The sequence below is a fragment of the Bos taurus genome, chromosome 21 (genome assembly GCF_002263795.3).
Source record: "Bos taurus isolate L1 Dominette 01449 registration number 42190680 breed Hereford chromosome 21, ARS-UCD2.0, whole genome shotgun sequence".
NCBI lineage: Eukaryota > Metazoa > Chordata > Mammalia > Artiodactyla > Bovidae > Bos > Bos taurus.
Window position 1 is genome coordinate 69,254,018 of NC_037348.1, and position 16,159 is coordinate 69,270,176.

At 63.4% G+C, this 16,159-nt stretch overlaps 2 protein-coding genes across 3 annotated transcripts; both read left to right on the plus strand.

Moving 5' to 3' along the window:
* Positions 1–861: 861 nt before the first annotated feature.
* On the plus strand, positions 862–4,258 carry ZBTB42 (zinc finger and BTB domain containing 42). Of its 2 annotated transcripts, none has more exons than XM_024982203.2 (2): positions 862–1,009; positions 1,538–4,258. In XM_024982203.2, exon 2 carries the CDS (start codon positions 1,555–1,557, stop codon positions 2,827–2,829), a length of 1,275 nt encoding a protein of 424 aa, XP_024837971.1. In that variant the 5' UTR covers positions 862–1,009; positions 1,538–1,554; the 3' UTR covers positions 2,830–4,258. The 2 variants fall into 2 exon arrangements, with proteins under 2 accessions (XP_024837971.1, XP_024837972.1); XM_024982204.2 differs by having other exon boundaries at positions 1,716–4,258.
* Positions 4,259–5,233: 975 nt separating this feature from the next.
* Positions 5,234–11,536, plus strand: LOC112443180 (collagen alpha-1(I) chain). Its single transcript, XM_059879395.1, has 2 exons — positions 5,234–9,988; positions 10,225–11,536. The coding sequence occupies exon 1, from the start codon at positions 6,869–6,871 to the stop codon at positions 8,207–8,209; it is 1,341 nt and encodes a 446-aa protein (XP_059735378.1). The 5' UTR covers positions 5,234–6,868; the 3' UTR covers positions 8,210–9,988; positions 10,225–11,536.
* The last annotated feature ends 4,623 nt before the right edge of the window (positions 11,537–16,159 follow it).

Below are 16,159 nucleotides of genomic sequence, written 5' to 3' on the forward strand. Positions count from 1 at the left end.
CAGTCTCTCCAAGCTCATTGCTGTTTTTCTCAGGCTCCTTCCTTAACCCAGGACCTAGGTGTCCCTCACACCTTCACGTGGCCTTGCGCCTGAAAGGCCAGCTCAACCCCTTCAAGGCGTCGCCTCTCCCTGAGCACTCCCCGCTCCCCCCTCCCAGCCCCCGGCCGGGCTCTGGGCTTTGGGTGCAGTTCCCTCTCTCTCCATCACCGCGATAGTCCCCTCACCCCATCATGCCTTCTGGGACCGGCACGGTCCCCAAGGCTCAGAGCTCCGTGCACCTGGCTCCCATCAGAGGCTGCGCTGGGTCTGCTGAGAGGATGAGAGTGCCCAGTTTTGGAATACCAAGGCTGAGAACCCGCCCAAGCGTCTGGAAAAGGGGCCCAGCTAAATTAAATTCAATACGAGGCTTTCAACGAAAGGGGGTGTCATCTTCTGAATATATACGACTCCCCCCGCCCCCTCCTCCATCCCAGGGCGGGCACCCCCCGAGGTGGCGGCGCGTCCCGGCTGCGCCTTCGGGAGACTGGCGCTGGCGCCGGCTGGAAGAGGAGCTGGTCCTCGGAAGGGGTCTCTTAACAGACGGGCGCAGTTGGGACCCCATGGGGGGGACCCCGAGGATGAAGCGGCAAGTATCGCGAGAGAGCCCCCTCCCCCGCCGCGTCCCGCGTCCCCTCCCACCCCAGCGCCCCAGATGGCGGCGCGCGGGGCCCGGCCGGGCGGGGCGGACAGGGAAGGGGCGGCGTGGGTGACCTCAGCGGTTCCGCCGCTCCGGGAAGTCGCCTCGGCCCGCCCCCTCCAGCCCCCGCCCCGAGTTTCGCTCTCTCCGGGGCGGGGCAAGCGGCGAGTGCTGCCGGGCCAGCCAAGTTGGAGCGCGCCCCGCCCGGCGCCCTCCCCGTCCCCGCGCCCTCCCCGCCGGGGCGCGCTGCCCGCAGCTCCGCACGCGCCGGGGCGGCACCGGGGAGGGCGCGCGGCGCGGGAAGCGGCCGGAGAGGAGCTCGGGGTGACGGAGGTGAGCGCGGGGGGCGGGCGCCGGGCATTGCCCGCCCCGCCTGCCGGCCCGCTCCCCGCGGTCGCGCTGCCTTAAATGGGGCCCCGCGGCGGCGGCGGCGGCAGCATCTGGCGGGCCGAGCGGCAGCTGGAGGCGGCGCGGAGGCGCGGACCAGGGGCGGCGGCGGCGGCGCGGCGACTCGGGCGTCGGGGGACGCGGCCGGCGGCCGCCCCAGAGTGAAGTTCAGGGGCGCCCGCGCGGGGAGGGGCGCCCCGGGCGGAGACGCGCGCAGGTTCGCGCGGCTCCGGCCCCCTCCGCTGGCGCCCCGGGACCCGCCCCCGCGGCGGAGCAGCTCCTGTTTACTTTCGATCGAGTTTTTCCTGCTCGGGGCAGGTGCCCAGGGCTGCTCCGGGCGGGCAGTCGCGCGCGGCGCCCCGCGCCCCTCTCCCCGCGCTGCCCGCACTCGGGAAGGGCTGGTCGGGCGCCTGGGGGGCGAGTGGCGGCCGCGGCGTCTCCAGGCGCGCTCACGGGCGTCCCGTTTGTGCCCAGGTGATGACCGCGGCGGCATGGAGTTCCCGGAGCACGGCGGGCGGCTGCTGGGCCGCCTGAGGCAGCAGCGCGAGCTGGGCTTCCTGTGCGACTGCACCGTGCTCGTGGGCGACGCGCGCTTCCCGGCCCACCGCGCTGTGCTGGCCGCGTGCAGCGTCTACTTCCATCTCTTCTACAGGGACCAGCCCTCGGGCAGCCGCGACACGGTGCGGCTCAACGGCGACATCGTTACGGCTCCTGCCTTCGGCCGTCTGCTGGACTTCATGTATGAGGGCCGCTTGGACCTGCGCAGCCTGCCGGTCGAGGACGTCCTGGCCGCCGCCAGCTACCTGCACATGTACGACATCGTCAAGGTCTGCAAGAACAGGCTCCGCGAGAAGGAGCGCGCGCTGCCCCCGGAGACGCCCGCCCCTGGGGCAGAGCCACCGGTTCGGCCTCCGGGCCCTCTGTCTGCCTGGGCCCCCGCGCCCTGTCCAGCCTCTCTGAAGGCCAGGCTCCCTCCCGCTGGGCCAAAGGCCACCCGCCCTCCGCCCGCACCGGGACCTCTCCCCTGGCAGACGCCTGGAGAATCAGACGGGGCCCTGGACCTGTCGCTGAAGCCCGGCCCGAGGCGGCCGCCCGTCCGCCCACCCTGCGCCCTTCAGACCGCCCCCTGCCGCCAGAAGCAGCCTGGGGCCCAGCCGGTGGTGAAGGAGGAGCCAGACTCCGAGTCCGAGCGGGAGGACGGCAGCAGCAGCCCTCGGAGCGCCCACAGCCCCTTGCGGCCCCCCGGTGTTACCGCGGCGGAGCCCCTGGTCGGGGGCTTGGGGCCGCTGCCGGTCCGCGGGGTGGGCAGCGGGGCGCCGGGGCCCGAGGCGGAGCGGGGGGAGCTGGAGGCCGCGTTGCGGCCGAGCGGGCGCCTCTGCCTCTGCCCGCTGTGCGGCAAGCTGTTCCCCGGCGCCCACGTGCTGCAGCCGCACCTCAGCGCCCACTTCCGCGAGCGGGACGGCGGCCGCGCGCGGCTCTCACCCGACGGGGCGGCACCCACGTGCCCACTCTGCAGGAAGACCTTCTCTTGCACGTACACGCTGAAGAGGCACGAGCGCACGCACTCGGGCGAGAAGCCCTACACGTGTGTGCAGTGCGGCAAGAGCTTCCAGTATTCGCACAACCTGAGCCGCCACGCCGTGGTGCACACACGCGAGAAGCCGCACGCTTGCCGCTGGTGCGAGCGCCGCTTCACGCAGTCGGGGGACCTCTACCGCCACGTCCGCAAGTTCCACTGTGGCCTGGTCAAGTCCCTGCTGGTGTGAGGGCCGGCGGAGGGGCCAACGGAGGGGTCGAGGGAGCGTGAGGGCCGCCGGAGGGGCCGAGGGGGTGTGAGGGCCGCGGAGGGGCCGAGGGACATGACGCCCGGAGCTCAGCAGGAGAAGCCCCCAGGGCTGGGCCGGCCCAGCAGAAGGAACCCTGCTGCCCTGGGAAAATGGCCCCAGACTTGGACAGCCCTCCTCCAGACTTGGCCCTCCGTGCCAGCTCTCTTTTGTCCCTGGACCGGCCCTGACCAGACACTGAACTCCGTCCAGTCTGTGAGCTCCTCTCTCCAGCCTGTCCCAAGGAGTGTCCGAAGGGTCTGAAGGGCCCAAAGGGCCCAGCCTCCCCAGTGAGAGGAGGCCAGCTGACCCTCCTCCCAGGCTTTCCTGACCACCCCACGGGCAGGCTCGGGGGCACCCTGTGAGCCTGGCACTGCGCTTGGTGAAGGATGCCCACTCACAGATGCTGTCAGTGTGAGTCCCAACGGGAGCTCGGACGGAACAGACCACTCCTGACGGGTGGCAGTGGGAACCCCTGCGGGGCGCCCCTGGGCACAGTGAGCGCCAGCAGGGCCCTCAGGGCACAGCTGGTGTCCCAGGGGTGCGGCCCCAGCAGGAACCCGGATGGCAGCAGCAGAACCAGCTGGGGGCAGAGGGCTGCAGAGTTGGGGGCGCTGGGGAGGGAGGCAGGTCCTCCGGAGCTCTGGTCCTGCCCACACCGCAACGCAGGGCGGAGAGTGGGGTTTGGAAACATTTCTCTAGATACAGGAGCTTCTGGAGGTTGCCAGATGTTGGTGTGTGGTTGCTGGGCCGTGCCACTCCCCTGCCTGAGCACAGGGACCAGTGTGCCTCCTGGCCTCCCCAGGGGGGTGCTGAGGGGGGCTGGGAATGCAGCCCCCGCCTGGAGTATTCCTGGTCAGTGGTAGGCCTGACCCTGAAAGTCATCTCTCCACCTGATGGTGGTCTCCCTGGAGCTACTGGCCATTGCCAGAGTGCTGTAGGGGGACCAAAGGCTGCAGTTTGGATCAGAGCCAGGTGGGCAGAGTTTTCTTTCCCTACGGGGAGGGGGGGGGTCTGGGTGAAAGCAGGCATTGCTTGGGGCAGGGTGGGGGGAAGGCATGTGGCCTCCAGGCAGCGGCCACAGGACCCCACACACCGCTTGCAGAGGCTGATGCTCCTAAAACACAGAAGGCTGCTGATTTTGTGCTTGGTGGAGGCACTCCGCCTCGTCTGCCTGCTCCCTGGGCAGGTCTCGCTGCTGGGTCCCAGTGGGTGGGCAGAGGTGGGGCCGCCCCAGGTTCTGGGGGTCTTGAAGGCGGCAGAGCCGCCCAAACTCCTAGTTTCCCCAGAGCGTGGGCTCTTTCTGCTGTGACCGGAAGTGGTGCTGAGGTCCGAGTTCAAGTTTTAAATTATTGCTCGGCTCCTGACAACACTTGATGTCGTATTTATTCGTTTGCCTGATCTGGAGTGAGAAGACTGTTGGCTTTTGCAGCAGGTGGGCAGGCGGGGGCCATCCCCCAGCAGGCCCTCAGCCCTCCTGGTGTGTGGGCAAGCTGGCCTGTGGACCAGAGAGAGAACCGGGGGAAGGGGACCCTGCTTCTGAGTGTCCTGGCTCCCGGCCCTGCACCTCTCGAAGGGCTGGTGGGACCGCACGCATGGGTAATGTGCTCCATGATCGGATTTCCATGTGTGAGTGTGTGTGTGTGAGTGTGTGTGCGGTGTGAGACAGAGAGTCTGCCTGTGTGGGCATCTGTGTCCAGCAAAGGCGGGGCCCGAGCCGGACCAGCATCCGAGCCCCCGCCCCAGCGGGCAGTGGGGAGATGAAGCCTCAGCCTTGGTTTTCCCCACGGGGTTTCCACTGGGGAAGAAATTTATTTTCCTGGGGCAGGAAGCCAGCCTGTCCTGAGTTATCAACACTGGATTCATTGTCTTCTGCAAACAGTTACTGTGAAGTTGATGTACAGAGAAGTGGTCAGTTTTATGTTTAACAACTGACACAGTTCAGATAAAATATATATATATATATATACATACACACACACACATGTATTTAAGACACTAACCGTGTGGGATTGTGTCACGGAGGCGTGTGTAGAGAGACCTTACTGGGGGTGCCTGCTGTGTGGGGCCCTCCTAGATGGCCCAGCCTCCCGCCCCTTGGGCGCCGCTGCCCCTGGGTGGGGGGGGGTCCTCCGTGTGCCCAGAGGACAGTCGTTGGCGCTCAGCGGGAGGACTTCTGGCATGTGCCCGCCTGCTGTGACAGTCTCCTCCCCGTGCACGTCGTCGTCTCAGTGGTAATAAAGCCCACCCCAGGTGGAGATGGCCGTGGTTGTTCCTGGGGACACCAGTGCGAGTGGGAGTCGGAAGTGCCGCTGGTCTTCAGGAGGACCCAGGTGTGCAGTGGGCACTCTGGGAGCCCTGTCCTGGGTGCCACCTGCCATGTCTCCTGGGCGCAGGGGGCTGCAGCATGCTGTGTACCGGTGATGGACCCTCTTTCCCCAGATTGTGACCTCGCCCCCACCCCGAATCCTGGGGAGCAGGCTGCAGGCTGGGACCTGGTGAGGCGGCTGGTGGCCTCACCTGGTGCGGGCTGCCTCCTGAGGCCCTCAGCCCTCTGGGTCTGGGTCTCGGCCCCTGCTCCAGAGGCGGTCCCCATCTGCCCCCCCTCACCCTGTGCCTCTCCCCTCCCTCCACACCCTGTTTGTACACCCCTGCCTCCCGCTGGGCGGGACCTACCCTCACGAGGCGAGCAAGGCTGGGCGGGGGTCTCGCGCCCGCCACCCCCACCTCCACCCTGTGGCACCCAGCTTGATCTCGGGACGGCTGAGTGGGACCGGGTCGGGCGAGTCAGGCTGGACAGGCTTGACCGCTGGGGTTTCTAGGACCCCTGAGCCAGCTCCAGCTGATGGCAGGGCTGATGGGCAGTCTGCATGGGCATTCCAGCCCCCTCCCCACACAGGGGCCTGAAACTGGCTTCCCTGAGCCCCATCGCCGGGCCTGGGGCACACAGCCTGATGTGTGTCCCTGGCCGTAACACCCAGCAGGAAGAGCTGAGACGGACCCTGGAGGGGGTGGGTCTGGGGGCCTCGCTTGCTGAGAGGACCCCAGAGGCTGGCCGGGTGAACTGGTGCCGGGAGGACTGGGTCCTGGGCCTTCGAGGCCTTCCCAGCCCGGACCCTGAGTGCACGCGTCCTTGCTTCTGGGAGGTGGCACCTGCACCTCCCCTGCCCAGCCCAGCCTGCTTCTCAAGGAGCCTTCCTCCTGGACTGGAGCCACTGTCCTGCAGGGAGGCCCTGCCCTGTTCCCAGCTGGGCCCGTGACTCAGCCCAGGCCTTCTCAGAACCCAGAGGAGGCTGTTGCTGTGCCAACCCGGGCAGGGCAAGAGGGCAGTCAGAAGGTACCTGGAGGGGGATGCTGACCAGGATGGGCTTCCGGGACCCCTCCTGCCAGCCCGGCTCTGCCCAGCTGAGCTCACACTCTGCCCCCGTGCCCATCATTGAAGCTGCTACCCCCATGCCTGGGGGGAGCATCTAGCCTAAAGCACATGAAGGGAGGGGCCTGGCTGGCCTGCAGTCGCAGAGCCAGTGGGTGGCAAACCCAGGCGCTCCTACAAACCTCAGCTGATGCTGCCCTGCTGGTGCTGGGCGCTGCCCCTCCCCCTTGGCGCAGTGGCACTAGAGGCAGTGTCAAGGACAGGACTCTGGGCCAAGAGACGTCCGCACGACCACCAGCGGGGCGGGCACTCAGGACCCTCCAGGAGCGCATGGCACAGGTGCCCCAGGCCGCAGGCCGCCCTGCAGAGGTGGCAGTGTGAGGGACCATGTGTGAGTGGGTGCAGATGTGTGGTGCCCAGGGTGCCCCAGGGAAGCTGCCAGCTTTGAGGCAGGGAGCGCCCAGGACAGGTCCAGCCAGCCTCGGGTCCCCCTCCCCAGCTTCCTCTGCCCCCCGCCCCGGGCTCAGCTATCTCCCTGCCCCAGGCCTCGCCGCTCCCAGCACTCGTTCCCGCTGGTGAGTGAGGTCCACCTTCAGATCCTCAGGACAGATGCACAGGCTTCTGGCCCACCGGCTCCATCCCAGCCTGGGTGGGTGGGCTGTCCAGCCTCTGCCAGGTCCCCTGGCCCGACACTGCTCACGCTTTTCCACAGCCCCGAGCCCGCCCGGCCACCGTCACTGGCATCGTCACAGTGCCTCCCCTCCATGCCCCCTGCTCCGCATCCAAGGTCACCTCCACCCACCCTTAAGGCAGGGCCCCACAGGACCCCCCATCGAGCCCAGTTTCCAAGCTGAGGGCCTGGTGCTGAGCAGCCACAAGCCGAGGAGGGGCGGAGACGGTGCAGCCCCCCAGCGGCATGGCTGTCTGTGCCCCTCCTGTGCTGCCCCCGGCCCGTCGCCTCCCCCCACCTGCTCAGAAGAACAGATGTCTGCGCCCTCCCCACCTGGCCCGGCCACCTGGCCTCCCAGCACCTGCCCCCAGGTCCCGTCCTCTCCTGCCTCCGAACCCTCGCGGGGGAACAGGCACCGTGGCAGACAGCTGCTGAGGGGAGCCTGGGCACGGCCAGCGGGCATGCCAGCGGCACTGCAGCTGACGATGCCAACAGGGAGGAAGGCGCAGGGCTTGGCCCCGGGGCTCCCCAGAGCAGGGGAGCGCGTCCCCAGGGTGCTGGCCGTGGCGGGGGGTGTGGGGCCTGCCGGCACTTGGAGGAGCGTCACTTTCGGGTCCCAGGCCTCCTGGGCCACCATGCCCCCGGCCTGCCTCCTCCCTCCTGCAGCCGCCCCTACCCAGCCCTGGGGGGCTGTGGAGGGTGGGAGGTGGTGGGCAAACCCCAGCAACCGCAGAGGAGTCCAGGGATGGCTGATTGGAGGGCCAGGACCCGGCGGGGACAGTTCAGAGAGGAAACCCACTGCTCTGACTCGATGTCCAGGCTGCCCGGCCCCAGCTCCAGCTGGGCCAGCAGGTAGCCCCGTAGAGAAGTCTGGCTCTGGGGCAACCAGAGCCCGCCTCCCTGAGCTGGGATTCAAATGGGTTCATTTTCACCAGTTGGGACAGAAATCTGTGTGCAGAGAAAGCCCATTTCCTTGCCTTCTTCAGCAGACAGGTGGGGCCTCAAAAACTAGGTTCTGGAGCCAATTCCAGTGTGAGCGCGTGTGCCCATGCGCATGCATGCATGAACGTGCGTTGTGCGGGTGTGCGTGTGTGTGCACGTGTGTGCACCTGTTTATACGTGTGTGCACGTGTGTGTGCACGTGTGTGTGCGTGCGTGTGTGTCTTGGGGGGAAGGTGTTCCCACCCCTCCAACAAGCAGTGCTCCAGTACCAGCTGGGTGGTACAACTCAATCCCATTCTGACACTGTCTACCCAGACAAAGCTCAGACCCACATTTAAGGGCTCAGTCCCACAAGACAGTCCTGCCCCCAATTCTGATGCTAGTCCCAAGCCCGGGTTGTCCCCTGTACCGCTAACACTTGGGTTATGGAGCAGAGGCTCCCCTGACCCCAGGAAAACAGTTTATTACATCCTTGGCTTATAAAGAAAAAGGATATAATTCAGGATCAGCCAGAGGGTTCCTGGGGCGAGCTGTAGGAGCAGGTATGAGCTTCCAAGCCCCCTCTGGTTGAACCACTCGCCCTGAACCTCCATGGGCTGACCAGCCGGGACGCCCCGAACCCCGTCCTGTGGGGGCTTCCTGGAGGCTTTGTGCCTGGGTGCATTGATTAGGTCACTGACCGTGGGTGATCAAGTCCGTCGCTGGCTCCCCGCCCCCGAGAGGTCAGGGGGCGGGGCTGTCACGCCTGGTGGTCCTCCCGGCAGCTGTCCCCACCCTCAGGGGCCTCCAGTCACCTCCTTCACAGGAAACAGGTGACAACTTGATGGGTTTCTTCACGCAGGAAACGCTGAGGGTTTCGGGGGCTCTGTGCCAGAGACAGGAACGAAGACCAAGTATGTATGTGTGTTTTTTTGGTTGTGCCTGCCATGTGGCTTGTGAGATCTCAGTTCCCTGACCAGGGACTGAACTCGGGCTCCGGGCAGTGAGACCGCAGTCCTAGCCCCTGGCCTGCCTGGGATTCCCTGTATTTCTCACTGTGAATCGTGAACCGCAGCCTGGCGTCTGTCTCTACTGGTACTGCTGGTTGGCTGGCACTGCCCTCACACAGCACCGCGGGGGCCTGGACCACGGGCATCGCCGCTCACCCCTGGAGCCTGGGACCCCGGATCCAGGAGCACAGGCCCGGCTCCCCGTGAGGCCTGTCTCCGTGGGGTGCAGATGCCGTGTCCTCACGTGGGAGCCCCTCTGTGCCTGTCTCTGTCCTCACCTCCTCTTAGAGGGTCTCCAGTCAGACTGGACGAGGGCCCACCCTGGGACCCCAGTTCACGCTCATCACCTCTTCAGAGACGCCGTCTCCAGAAGCAGTGACGCTTGAGCTCTGGGGTCAGGGTGTGCACGATCTGAATTTGGGGGCACAGTCCAGCCCATACCTTTGGTGTTTCAGAGGGGCATGCAGGCTGGCGGACCCTGGCCTAGGAGCGGGGAGGCTCAGACCCCAGCCTGGCCCTGTCTGGATCCAGACGAGCCACCGCAGTCTTCTTGGAGGTGAAGTTTGTTGGTGTTTCCGTTTTGCCCTTCAGCCCACAGGCCGCGGGCTGCAAGGCACTCAGAGCCACAGCTCTGGGCACGCTGCCCTCCCCAGGAGCCCACAGGCCAAACCCTGTTCTGCCCACACCCTCCCCAGGGGCCACAGCCCTTAAACTCCCCCGCCCGAGGTGCCCGCACGGGTTCCATTTCCTCGCAGGGGGCGCAGACGGACCTTTTCTCCTATCAGCCCCCACCAGCCGGCCGGGAATGGAGGCACCTGTCTCCCCATCACTCCTCATAAGACCCCAGCCCGCTCGGGGCGCAGGCGTCCAGGTAAAGCCCCTCCCTTCCTCACGCCTCTGGGCTCTCGGCCCACCTCCCCCCTCCATCTCCCCCTCCAGGTGCCAAGGCCCCGAAGACTCAACCTTGTGCAGGAAATGCAGCCAGCACCCCGCCCTGGGCTCCCAGGCCTCTTCCCTGCCCCCTCAGCCCCACCCCCACCTCCATCACCACCAGTAAGGGCATCTGCTCCCGGACTCCTTCCCTCACCCCTGGCCTGATCCGGCTGCAGTAATAATTCAGCCTTGCAGGTATGAACCCACCAAACGTGTCACCTCCTCACCACGCCTCCCCCTGCCTCCCTCTCTGTTCACTGCCCCTGCCCAGGCCTTGAGCCACTGGCCCTCTTTTTTGATCAAAGCCCAGGGTAAAACTGGAACCTGGGCAGCTGTAAGTGTTCTCTTCACTGTGGAGTCCTTCAAAAAGGCAGGGCTGATGGCTCCAGGACTCGTGAGCATCTACCTGACCGCCTCCCGTTTCATAACAGAGATGCCAGCGAGCCTCACGGTCTGCAGCACTGGGGCAGCATGGCTACACTGCCCCTCAGTTCAGTCGCTCAGTCGTGTCCGGCTCTGCGACCATGGACTGCAGCACGCCAGGCCTCCCTGTCCATCACCAACGCCTGGAGCTCACTCAAACTCATGTCCATTGAGTCGGTGATGCCATCCAACCATCTCATCCTCTGTGGTCCCCTTCTCCTCCTGCCTTCAATCTTTCCCGGCATCAGGGTCTTTACCAATGACTCAGTTCTTCACATCAGGTGGCCAAAGTATTAGAGTTTCAGCTTCAGCATTGGTCCTTCCGATGAATATTCAGGACTGATTTCCTTTAGAATTGATTGGTTGGATCTCCTTGCAGTCCAAGGGACTCTCAAGAGTCTTCTCCAACACTGCAGCTCAAAAGCAGCAATTCTTCGGCACTCAGCTTTCTTTGTAGCCCAACTCTCACATCCATACATGACTACTGGAAAAACCACAGTTTGGACTAGACAGATCTTTGTTGGCAAAGTGATGTGTCTACTTCTTAATATGCCGTCCCCTACCCCCATGGAAAGCAGTGAGAAATTCTGGGCCAAAAAAAAAAAAAAAAAGGTGTGTTTAGAGTAACAGTCGGAAGGCACCGGAGAGCGAGTGAAGCAGAGCCTGGGCAGGAGCCTAGCTTTGAACAACAAACACTGCAACCAGCCGGACGTGTGTGTTTGTGGCTGCAGGGACACCAGATACGTCCCAAGGGAAGACACACACATAAATGGCTGAGAAGCTCGTGCAAGAGCGTGAAACTCACAAAACCACAGTGAGCCGTCACCACACCCCGTCCTGAAAGTCGGTGACCGACACCACCGAGTGTGGGTGGAGACGTGGAGCAACCAGAGCACCCCCACACTGCACGGAAGACGGACTGAGCTTCTTACTAAGGTCAACATGTGCCCACCATTGGAGGAAGCGATGCCGCTCCAGAGCGTGGCCCAGGAGAGCTGACGCACGAGTGTACAAAGGGGCCTGACTCAGATGTTCACACTGGGGCTTCCCTGGCAGGCCAGGGGATGGGACTCGGCACTTCCACTGCAGAGCGCGTGGCTTCAATCCCTAGTTCGGCAACCTAGAGTCCACATCCCTCGAGGCGCAGCCAAAGTATTAAAAATTTTAAAAGCCTTAAAAAAATGTTCACAGTGGCTTTCCCATATTACGTGGAAACTAGATATGGCCTGAACGTCCGTGAATGTGACCGCTGCACACTCACACCACACGGTGAAACAGACCCAAAGGGAACCGGCGAGCAAGGCGCGCCGTGGGTGGACGTCAGCGTTCCCAGGGGAGGAGGCGGATGGGGTGCGCGATGCCTGCCAGGAGCTCCAGGGCAGGCAGAGCTGTCCGGGGGAAGCCGCAGGAGGGCAGCTGGGCAGAGGAGGGCAGGCCAGGCAGGACACCGGGCACGTGCGGTGACAGGCATTTCCAGCTTCATGTGGGGGTGTGCCATGCAGGTGCAGCCATTTGTCAAGATTTACAATTTTTTGTGTGTGTCTTTCCGCGCACGTGCTGTTAAGACTGCAAGACAGTTGTGGGAAAACAAGGGCAGTTGGGGGTCTGGACACGAAGAGAACGGTGGAAGGACGGGTCGCTGAGACCCATGATGGGGCAGGGAGTTCACTGCACCGCTGTATCTGAGACTTCATGAAACAGATGTTTAGGGGGGAAAAAAAGAAAAAACGCAGTACACAGGTACATTCTGCATCAGCCTGGCGAAGCTGACAGCCTGGCTGGACCCAGGCGTTCTAGGAGTCTGCCCTACAGATAAGTGCACACGAGTGCCAGGTGACTGACGTGCGAGTCTTCCTCAGAACCTCGTTCGTGCAGCAAGCTGCTGTAAAAGGCTTCGATGTCCAGGGGCAGGGACTGGGTTAGTGACACCACGGCCCGCACAGTGGACAGAATACGTCACAGCTGCGGAGTGGAGGCACCCCGTGTGGGTCAGGGTGATCTCCGCACCGAGAGGTGAACCTAGGAAGTGCGGAGAGGCGCTGGGCCACCCTCTCTGCGTAACTACAGGGCACCTTCTGTGCACGGGGGCATCGCCGGGGCGTGTATAAAATCTCTGGAAGGATACTCAAATAGCTAACTTGGGAGTTTGGATCACTCACGTGGCTGAAAGTTGGTGTCTGGTGTGGGAAGTCAGGGGGTCCTCCCAGGGGGCCCTAGTGGTCAAGAGCCCGCCTGCCAATGCAAGAGACGTGAGAGATATGGGTTCCATCCCTGGGTCAGGAAGATCCCCTGGGGAAGAAAACAGCAACCCACTCCAGTATTCTTGCATGGAGAATCCCATGGACAGAGGAGCCTGGTGGGCTACAGTCCACCGGGTAGAAAGAGTTAGACACGACTGAAGTGATTTTGCACATGTGGGAAGTGGAGGACCTTTTTAAATTTTTAATCACCTTACCAATCATTTGTTCCCAGATCAAACATTAATTAAAACGTAAACTTCTTTATCCCACACCTCCTTCCACTTTTCATGACTGGTTAGTTCTGTGTACCTTCTATTTCCTTTTCCCCCGAACTACTGTGTTTCATTCTTTATCATTAAAAGACACACAATGGAGTGCTCCCCGGATGTAAATTCCCTGCCCGCTCTGTACCCCATCTTTGTTGCTGTTCGGTTGCTAAGCCGTGTCTGACTCTTTGTGACCCCATGGACTGCAGCACATCAGGCTTCCCTGTCCTTCACTATCTCCCAGTTTGCTCAAACTCATGTCCATTGAGTCGCTGATGCCATCCAACCATCTCATCCTCTGTCACCCCCTTCTCCTCCTGCCCTCAATCCTTCCTAGCATCACGATCTTTTCCAGTAAGTCAGCTCAGTTCAGCTGGTAAAGAATCCATCTGCAATGCAGGAGACCCCGGTTCAATTCCTGGGTAAGGAAGATCTGCTGGAGAAGGGATCGGCTACTCACTCCAGTATTCATGGGCTTCCCTGGTGGCTCAGCTGGTAAAGAATCCGCCTGCAATGCAGGAGACCTGGGTTCTGATCTCTGGGTTGGGAAGATCCCCTGGAGAAGGAAACAACTACCCACTCCAGTATTCTGGCCTGGAGAATTCTATGGGCTGTATAATCCATGGGGTCACAAAGTCAGACACAACTGAGCAAGTTTCACTTTCACATTAGGTGGCCAAAGTATTGGAGCTTCAGCATCAGTCCTTCCAATGAATATTCAGGACTGATTTCCTTTAGGATTGACTGGTTTGATCTCCTTGTGGTCCAAGGGACTCTCAAGAGTCTTCTCCAACACCACAGTTTGAAAGCATCAATTACTTGATGCTCAGCTTTCTTTATGGTACAACTCTCACATCCACACCCTGTCTTTACCTCCGCCATGATTCACTTCTAGTGTATTCTCTAATGTTTCCTTTTATAAATACAGGCAAATATTGTCTCCCCCATCATCACCCCAAAATGTGGCATACCATACACGATGTTCTGCATGTTGCTTTTTTTTTCACTTAAAAAAAAACGGACCGTGGAGACCCTCTCCCGTCAGCACATAGAAAATTTCCTGACCCCATTGTTGAGGGCTGCAGTGTTCCCTGGTGTGACTGTCCTGACACGTATTTGGTCCCCTAGAGGGACACCTGGCTGGTTACCACTTTTGCTGTTATAAGCAGCGCCTTGGCTAGTTAACCTTGATCGTGCGTCCTTCTGCACAGGAGGTATTTGGTGTACATCCGCAGTGGGGGAAAGCGCCCGGGATCCAGTCAGGGGTCAAAATGCCTCCTGGGGGCGGCCCCTCCCCTCGCCCCCCGCACCTGCTTCCCCGCCACCTTGGCAGCCCGGCATGGCAGCAGCCTCTGGGACTTACAGGAGGTTTCCCCCCGTCTGTTACGTTTCTCCTGTTGCAGGGGCGCGGTCCCCTCCCCCGGGCGCTCACTCCCAGCCCCGCCCACTTCCCCAGGGGTATCTCCACTCCAGTGCTGACGGTTCACCCGGTTCTTTCTAGCACACTTGGTTTCACTTCTTTCGTATCTTTGTTCGATGCTTTCGTTTTAACTGGTACGTGGTCACACTGAGGACCTGACATTCTCATTACTTGGATGAGCAACACTATTAAAGTGTCCGCCTGCACCTTCGCTGACTGGAGAGTGGGCCCCGAAGTCCCACGTGCGTCCAGGCCTGTTCCCTTCCACTGCTCCCCCAAGTCCCTGCCGCCCAGTTCTGCGCTGGACTCAGTAGGCCTTGAGACGTGTTTTGATCTCTGGCTGGGAGAGCTGCTCCCTTTTCTTTTTTTCTGGGTTCCTTTGGCGGGGGGTTCTTTCGCTTGTCCATCTACATGCCAACTCGAGCATCAGCTCCTCTAGTTCAAGGGGAAGAGTTCTCTTTATTCTGCAATCCTCTCCAGTAAGTTTCTCTCCCAACAGGCCACCAACACTGCAGGTCGCCAAGCCCTGTCGCCCCGCTCTGACTTCTCAGCTGACCACCCTCTGAAAGCCTGCTCCTTAGCATCTCCTAGTTTTCTACCTCACTGGCTTCTCTCCGCCCCTCTCCTCGGCCCCCAGGCCCCACTGCCACCTCCCTAGGGCCTTTCCTCCTTGCCCCCGAGGTGGAGGGTCTTGCTGGGGCCTCCTAACGCGATGCTGCCTGTCGCCAGCTCTCTTCCGGTCACACAGGTGACACCCACACATCTCCTGAGTGCCTTCCAGGAACACAAAGTGAAACCCGGACTTCCCCGCCAACACACACCGTCCGCCCCCACTACAGGAGAGCTTCAGGGAGCCTGCTGATCAAGCCGCCGCCTGGAAGTCACGCCTGCCCCCCGCGGCCCACAGCGGATTCTGGAGCTGCGTGCAGAGCACACCGGGGCTCTGTCCACCTCCACAGCCGGGGCCCTGGTCCGGGCGCCCTCGCCCATCTCCGCCATCCCGGGTCTCATCTCCCAGCATCGTCCGAGCCCTTCCTCTCTGAGGCCCGGCGCCACGGCCCAGCCCAGGGCCCAGGCGCGCCGGCAGGGGCTGTCCCTGGCGGGGAAGGTGGTCCCTGCAGCGGCTCACGGGGCGGGCGCCGGGCCCGGGCCTCTGTGACCAACGCCCTGCCCGTCCTCCTGTGCCGCCCGCGGAGGCTGACAGGAGACAACTTCTCGCGCCCCCTCCCCAGGAGGCTCTGCAGCCAGACGGGCGGCGACAGAAGCCGAAAGCCTGGCGGCCGCTCGCCCAAAAGGACAGCGCAGCACAGCCGGCGCGGGAAGTGGGCCTGGCGGCCCCCGCGAATCCACTGCGCTCAGCTCCCGCCCGCAGCTCCGCCGGAAGCGCCGGGCGCGGGTCGCGCATGCGCGCCCCCGCTCCGCCTCGCGCGCGCTCGCACGTCACGTGGGACTACGCGCCGGTCGCTCCGGGAAGTCACCTCCCCCCGCCCCCCGGAAACGCGAGCCGCGCGGCTTCGGGTTCCGGCCCCGCTCGCTGGGCGCCGGGTGACGCGTTGCTGGCGGACGCTGCCCGGCGCCGCGGTGTGTGGCCTGCGCGCGGGGCCCCCGCCGCGCCCAGCACGTCCTGCACGCTCGGTGTGCGCGGCTGCGGGAGCGAAGGCTCGGCGGTTCGCTGGAGTGCGGCGCCTGCGGGCTGGGCGGCGGCCGGCCCTGCCCCCGTGCCCATCAGTGCGTGCGGGATCGCTTCACGTTGGAGGCGAGACCGAGGAGACGTGGGAGATGACATCGGCCGGCGCGCCGCGGCCACCCTGCGGGAAAGCGGGCAGAGACGCGAGGCCGAGAGGGGCAGGGCAGCGCCCGGGTCCCGGGTGACTGAAGGAAACGGGGAAACCTGCCCACGGAGGGCGCCCAACCTGCTTTCTTCAGGTTTCACACTCCCTGTGGGGCCCTCCTGTTTCCCCTGCGCAGCTCCAACCCTGCCAATAAGGAGCGGCCATAGGGTCCTCGAAACAGGAGG

Bases quoted from the DNA above. Each gene is read 5' to 3' on its own strand.
- LOC112443180 (XM_059879395.1), top strand. From the start codon at position 6,869: ATGCACAGGCTTCTGGCCCACCGGCTCCATCCCAGCCTGGGTGGGTGG.
- ZBTB42 (XM_024982203.2), top strand. From the start codon at position 1,555: ATGGAGTTCCCGGAGCACGGCGGGCGGCTGCTGGGCCGCCTGAGGCAG.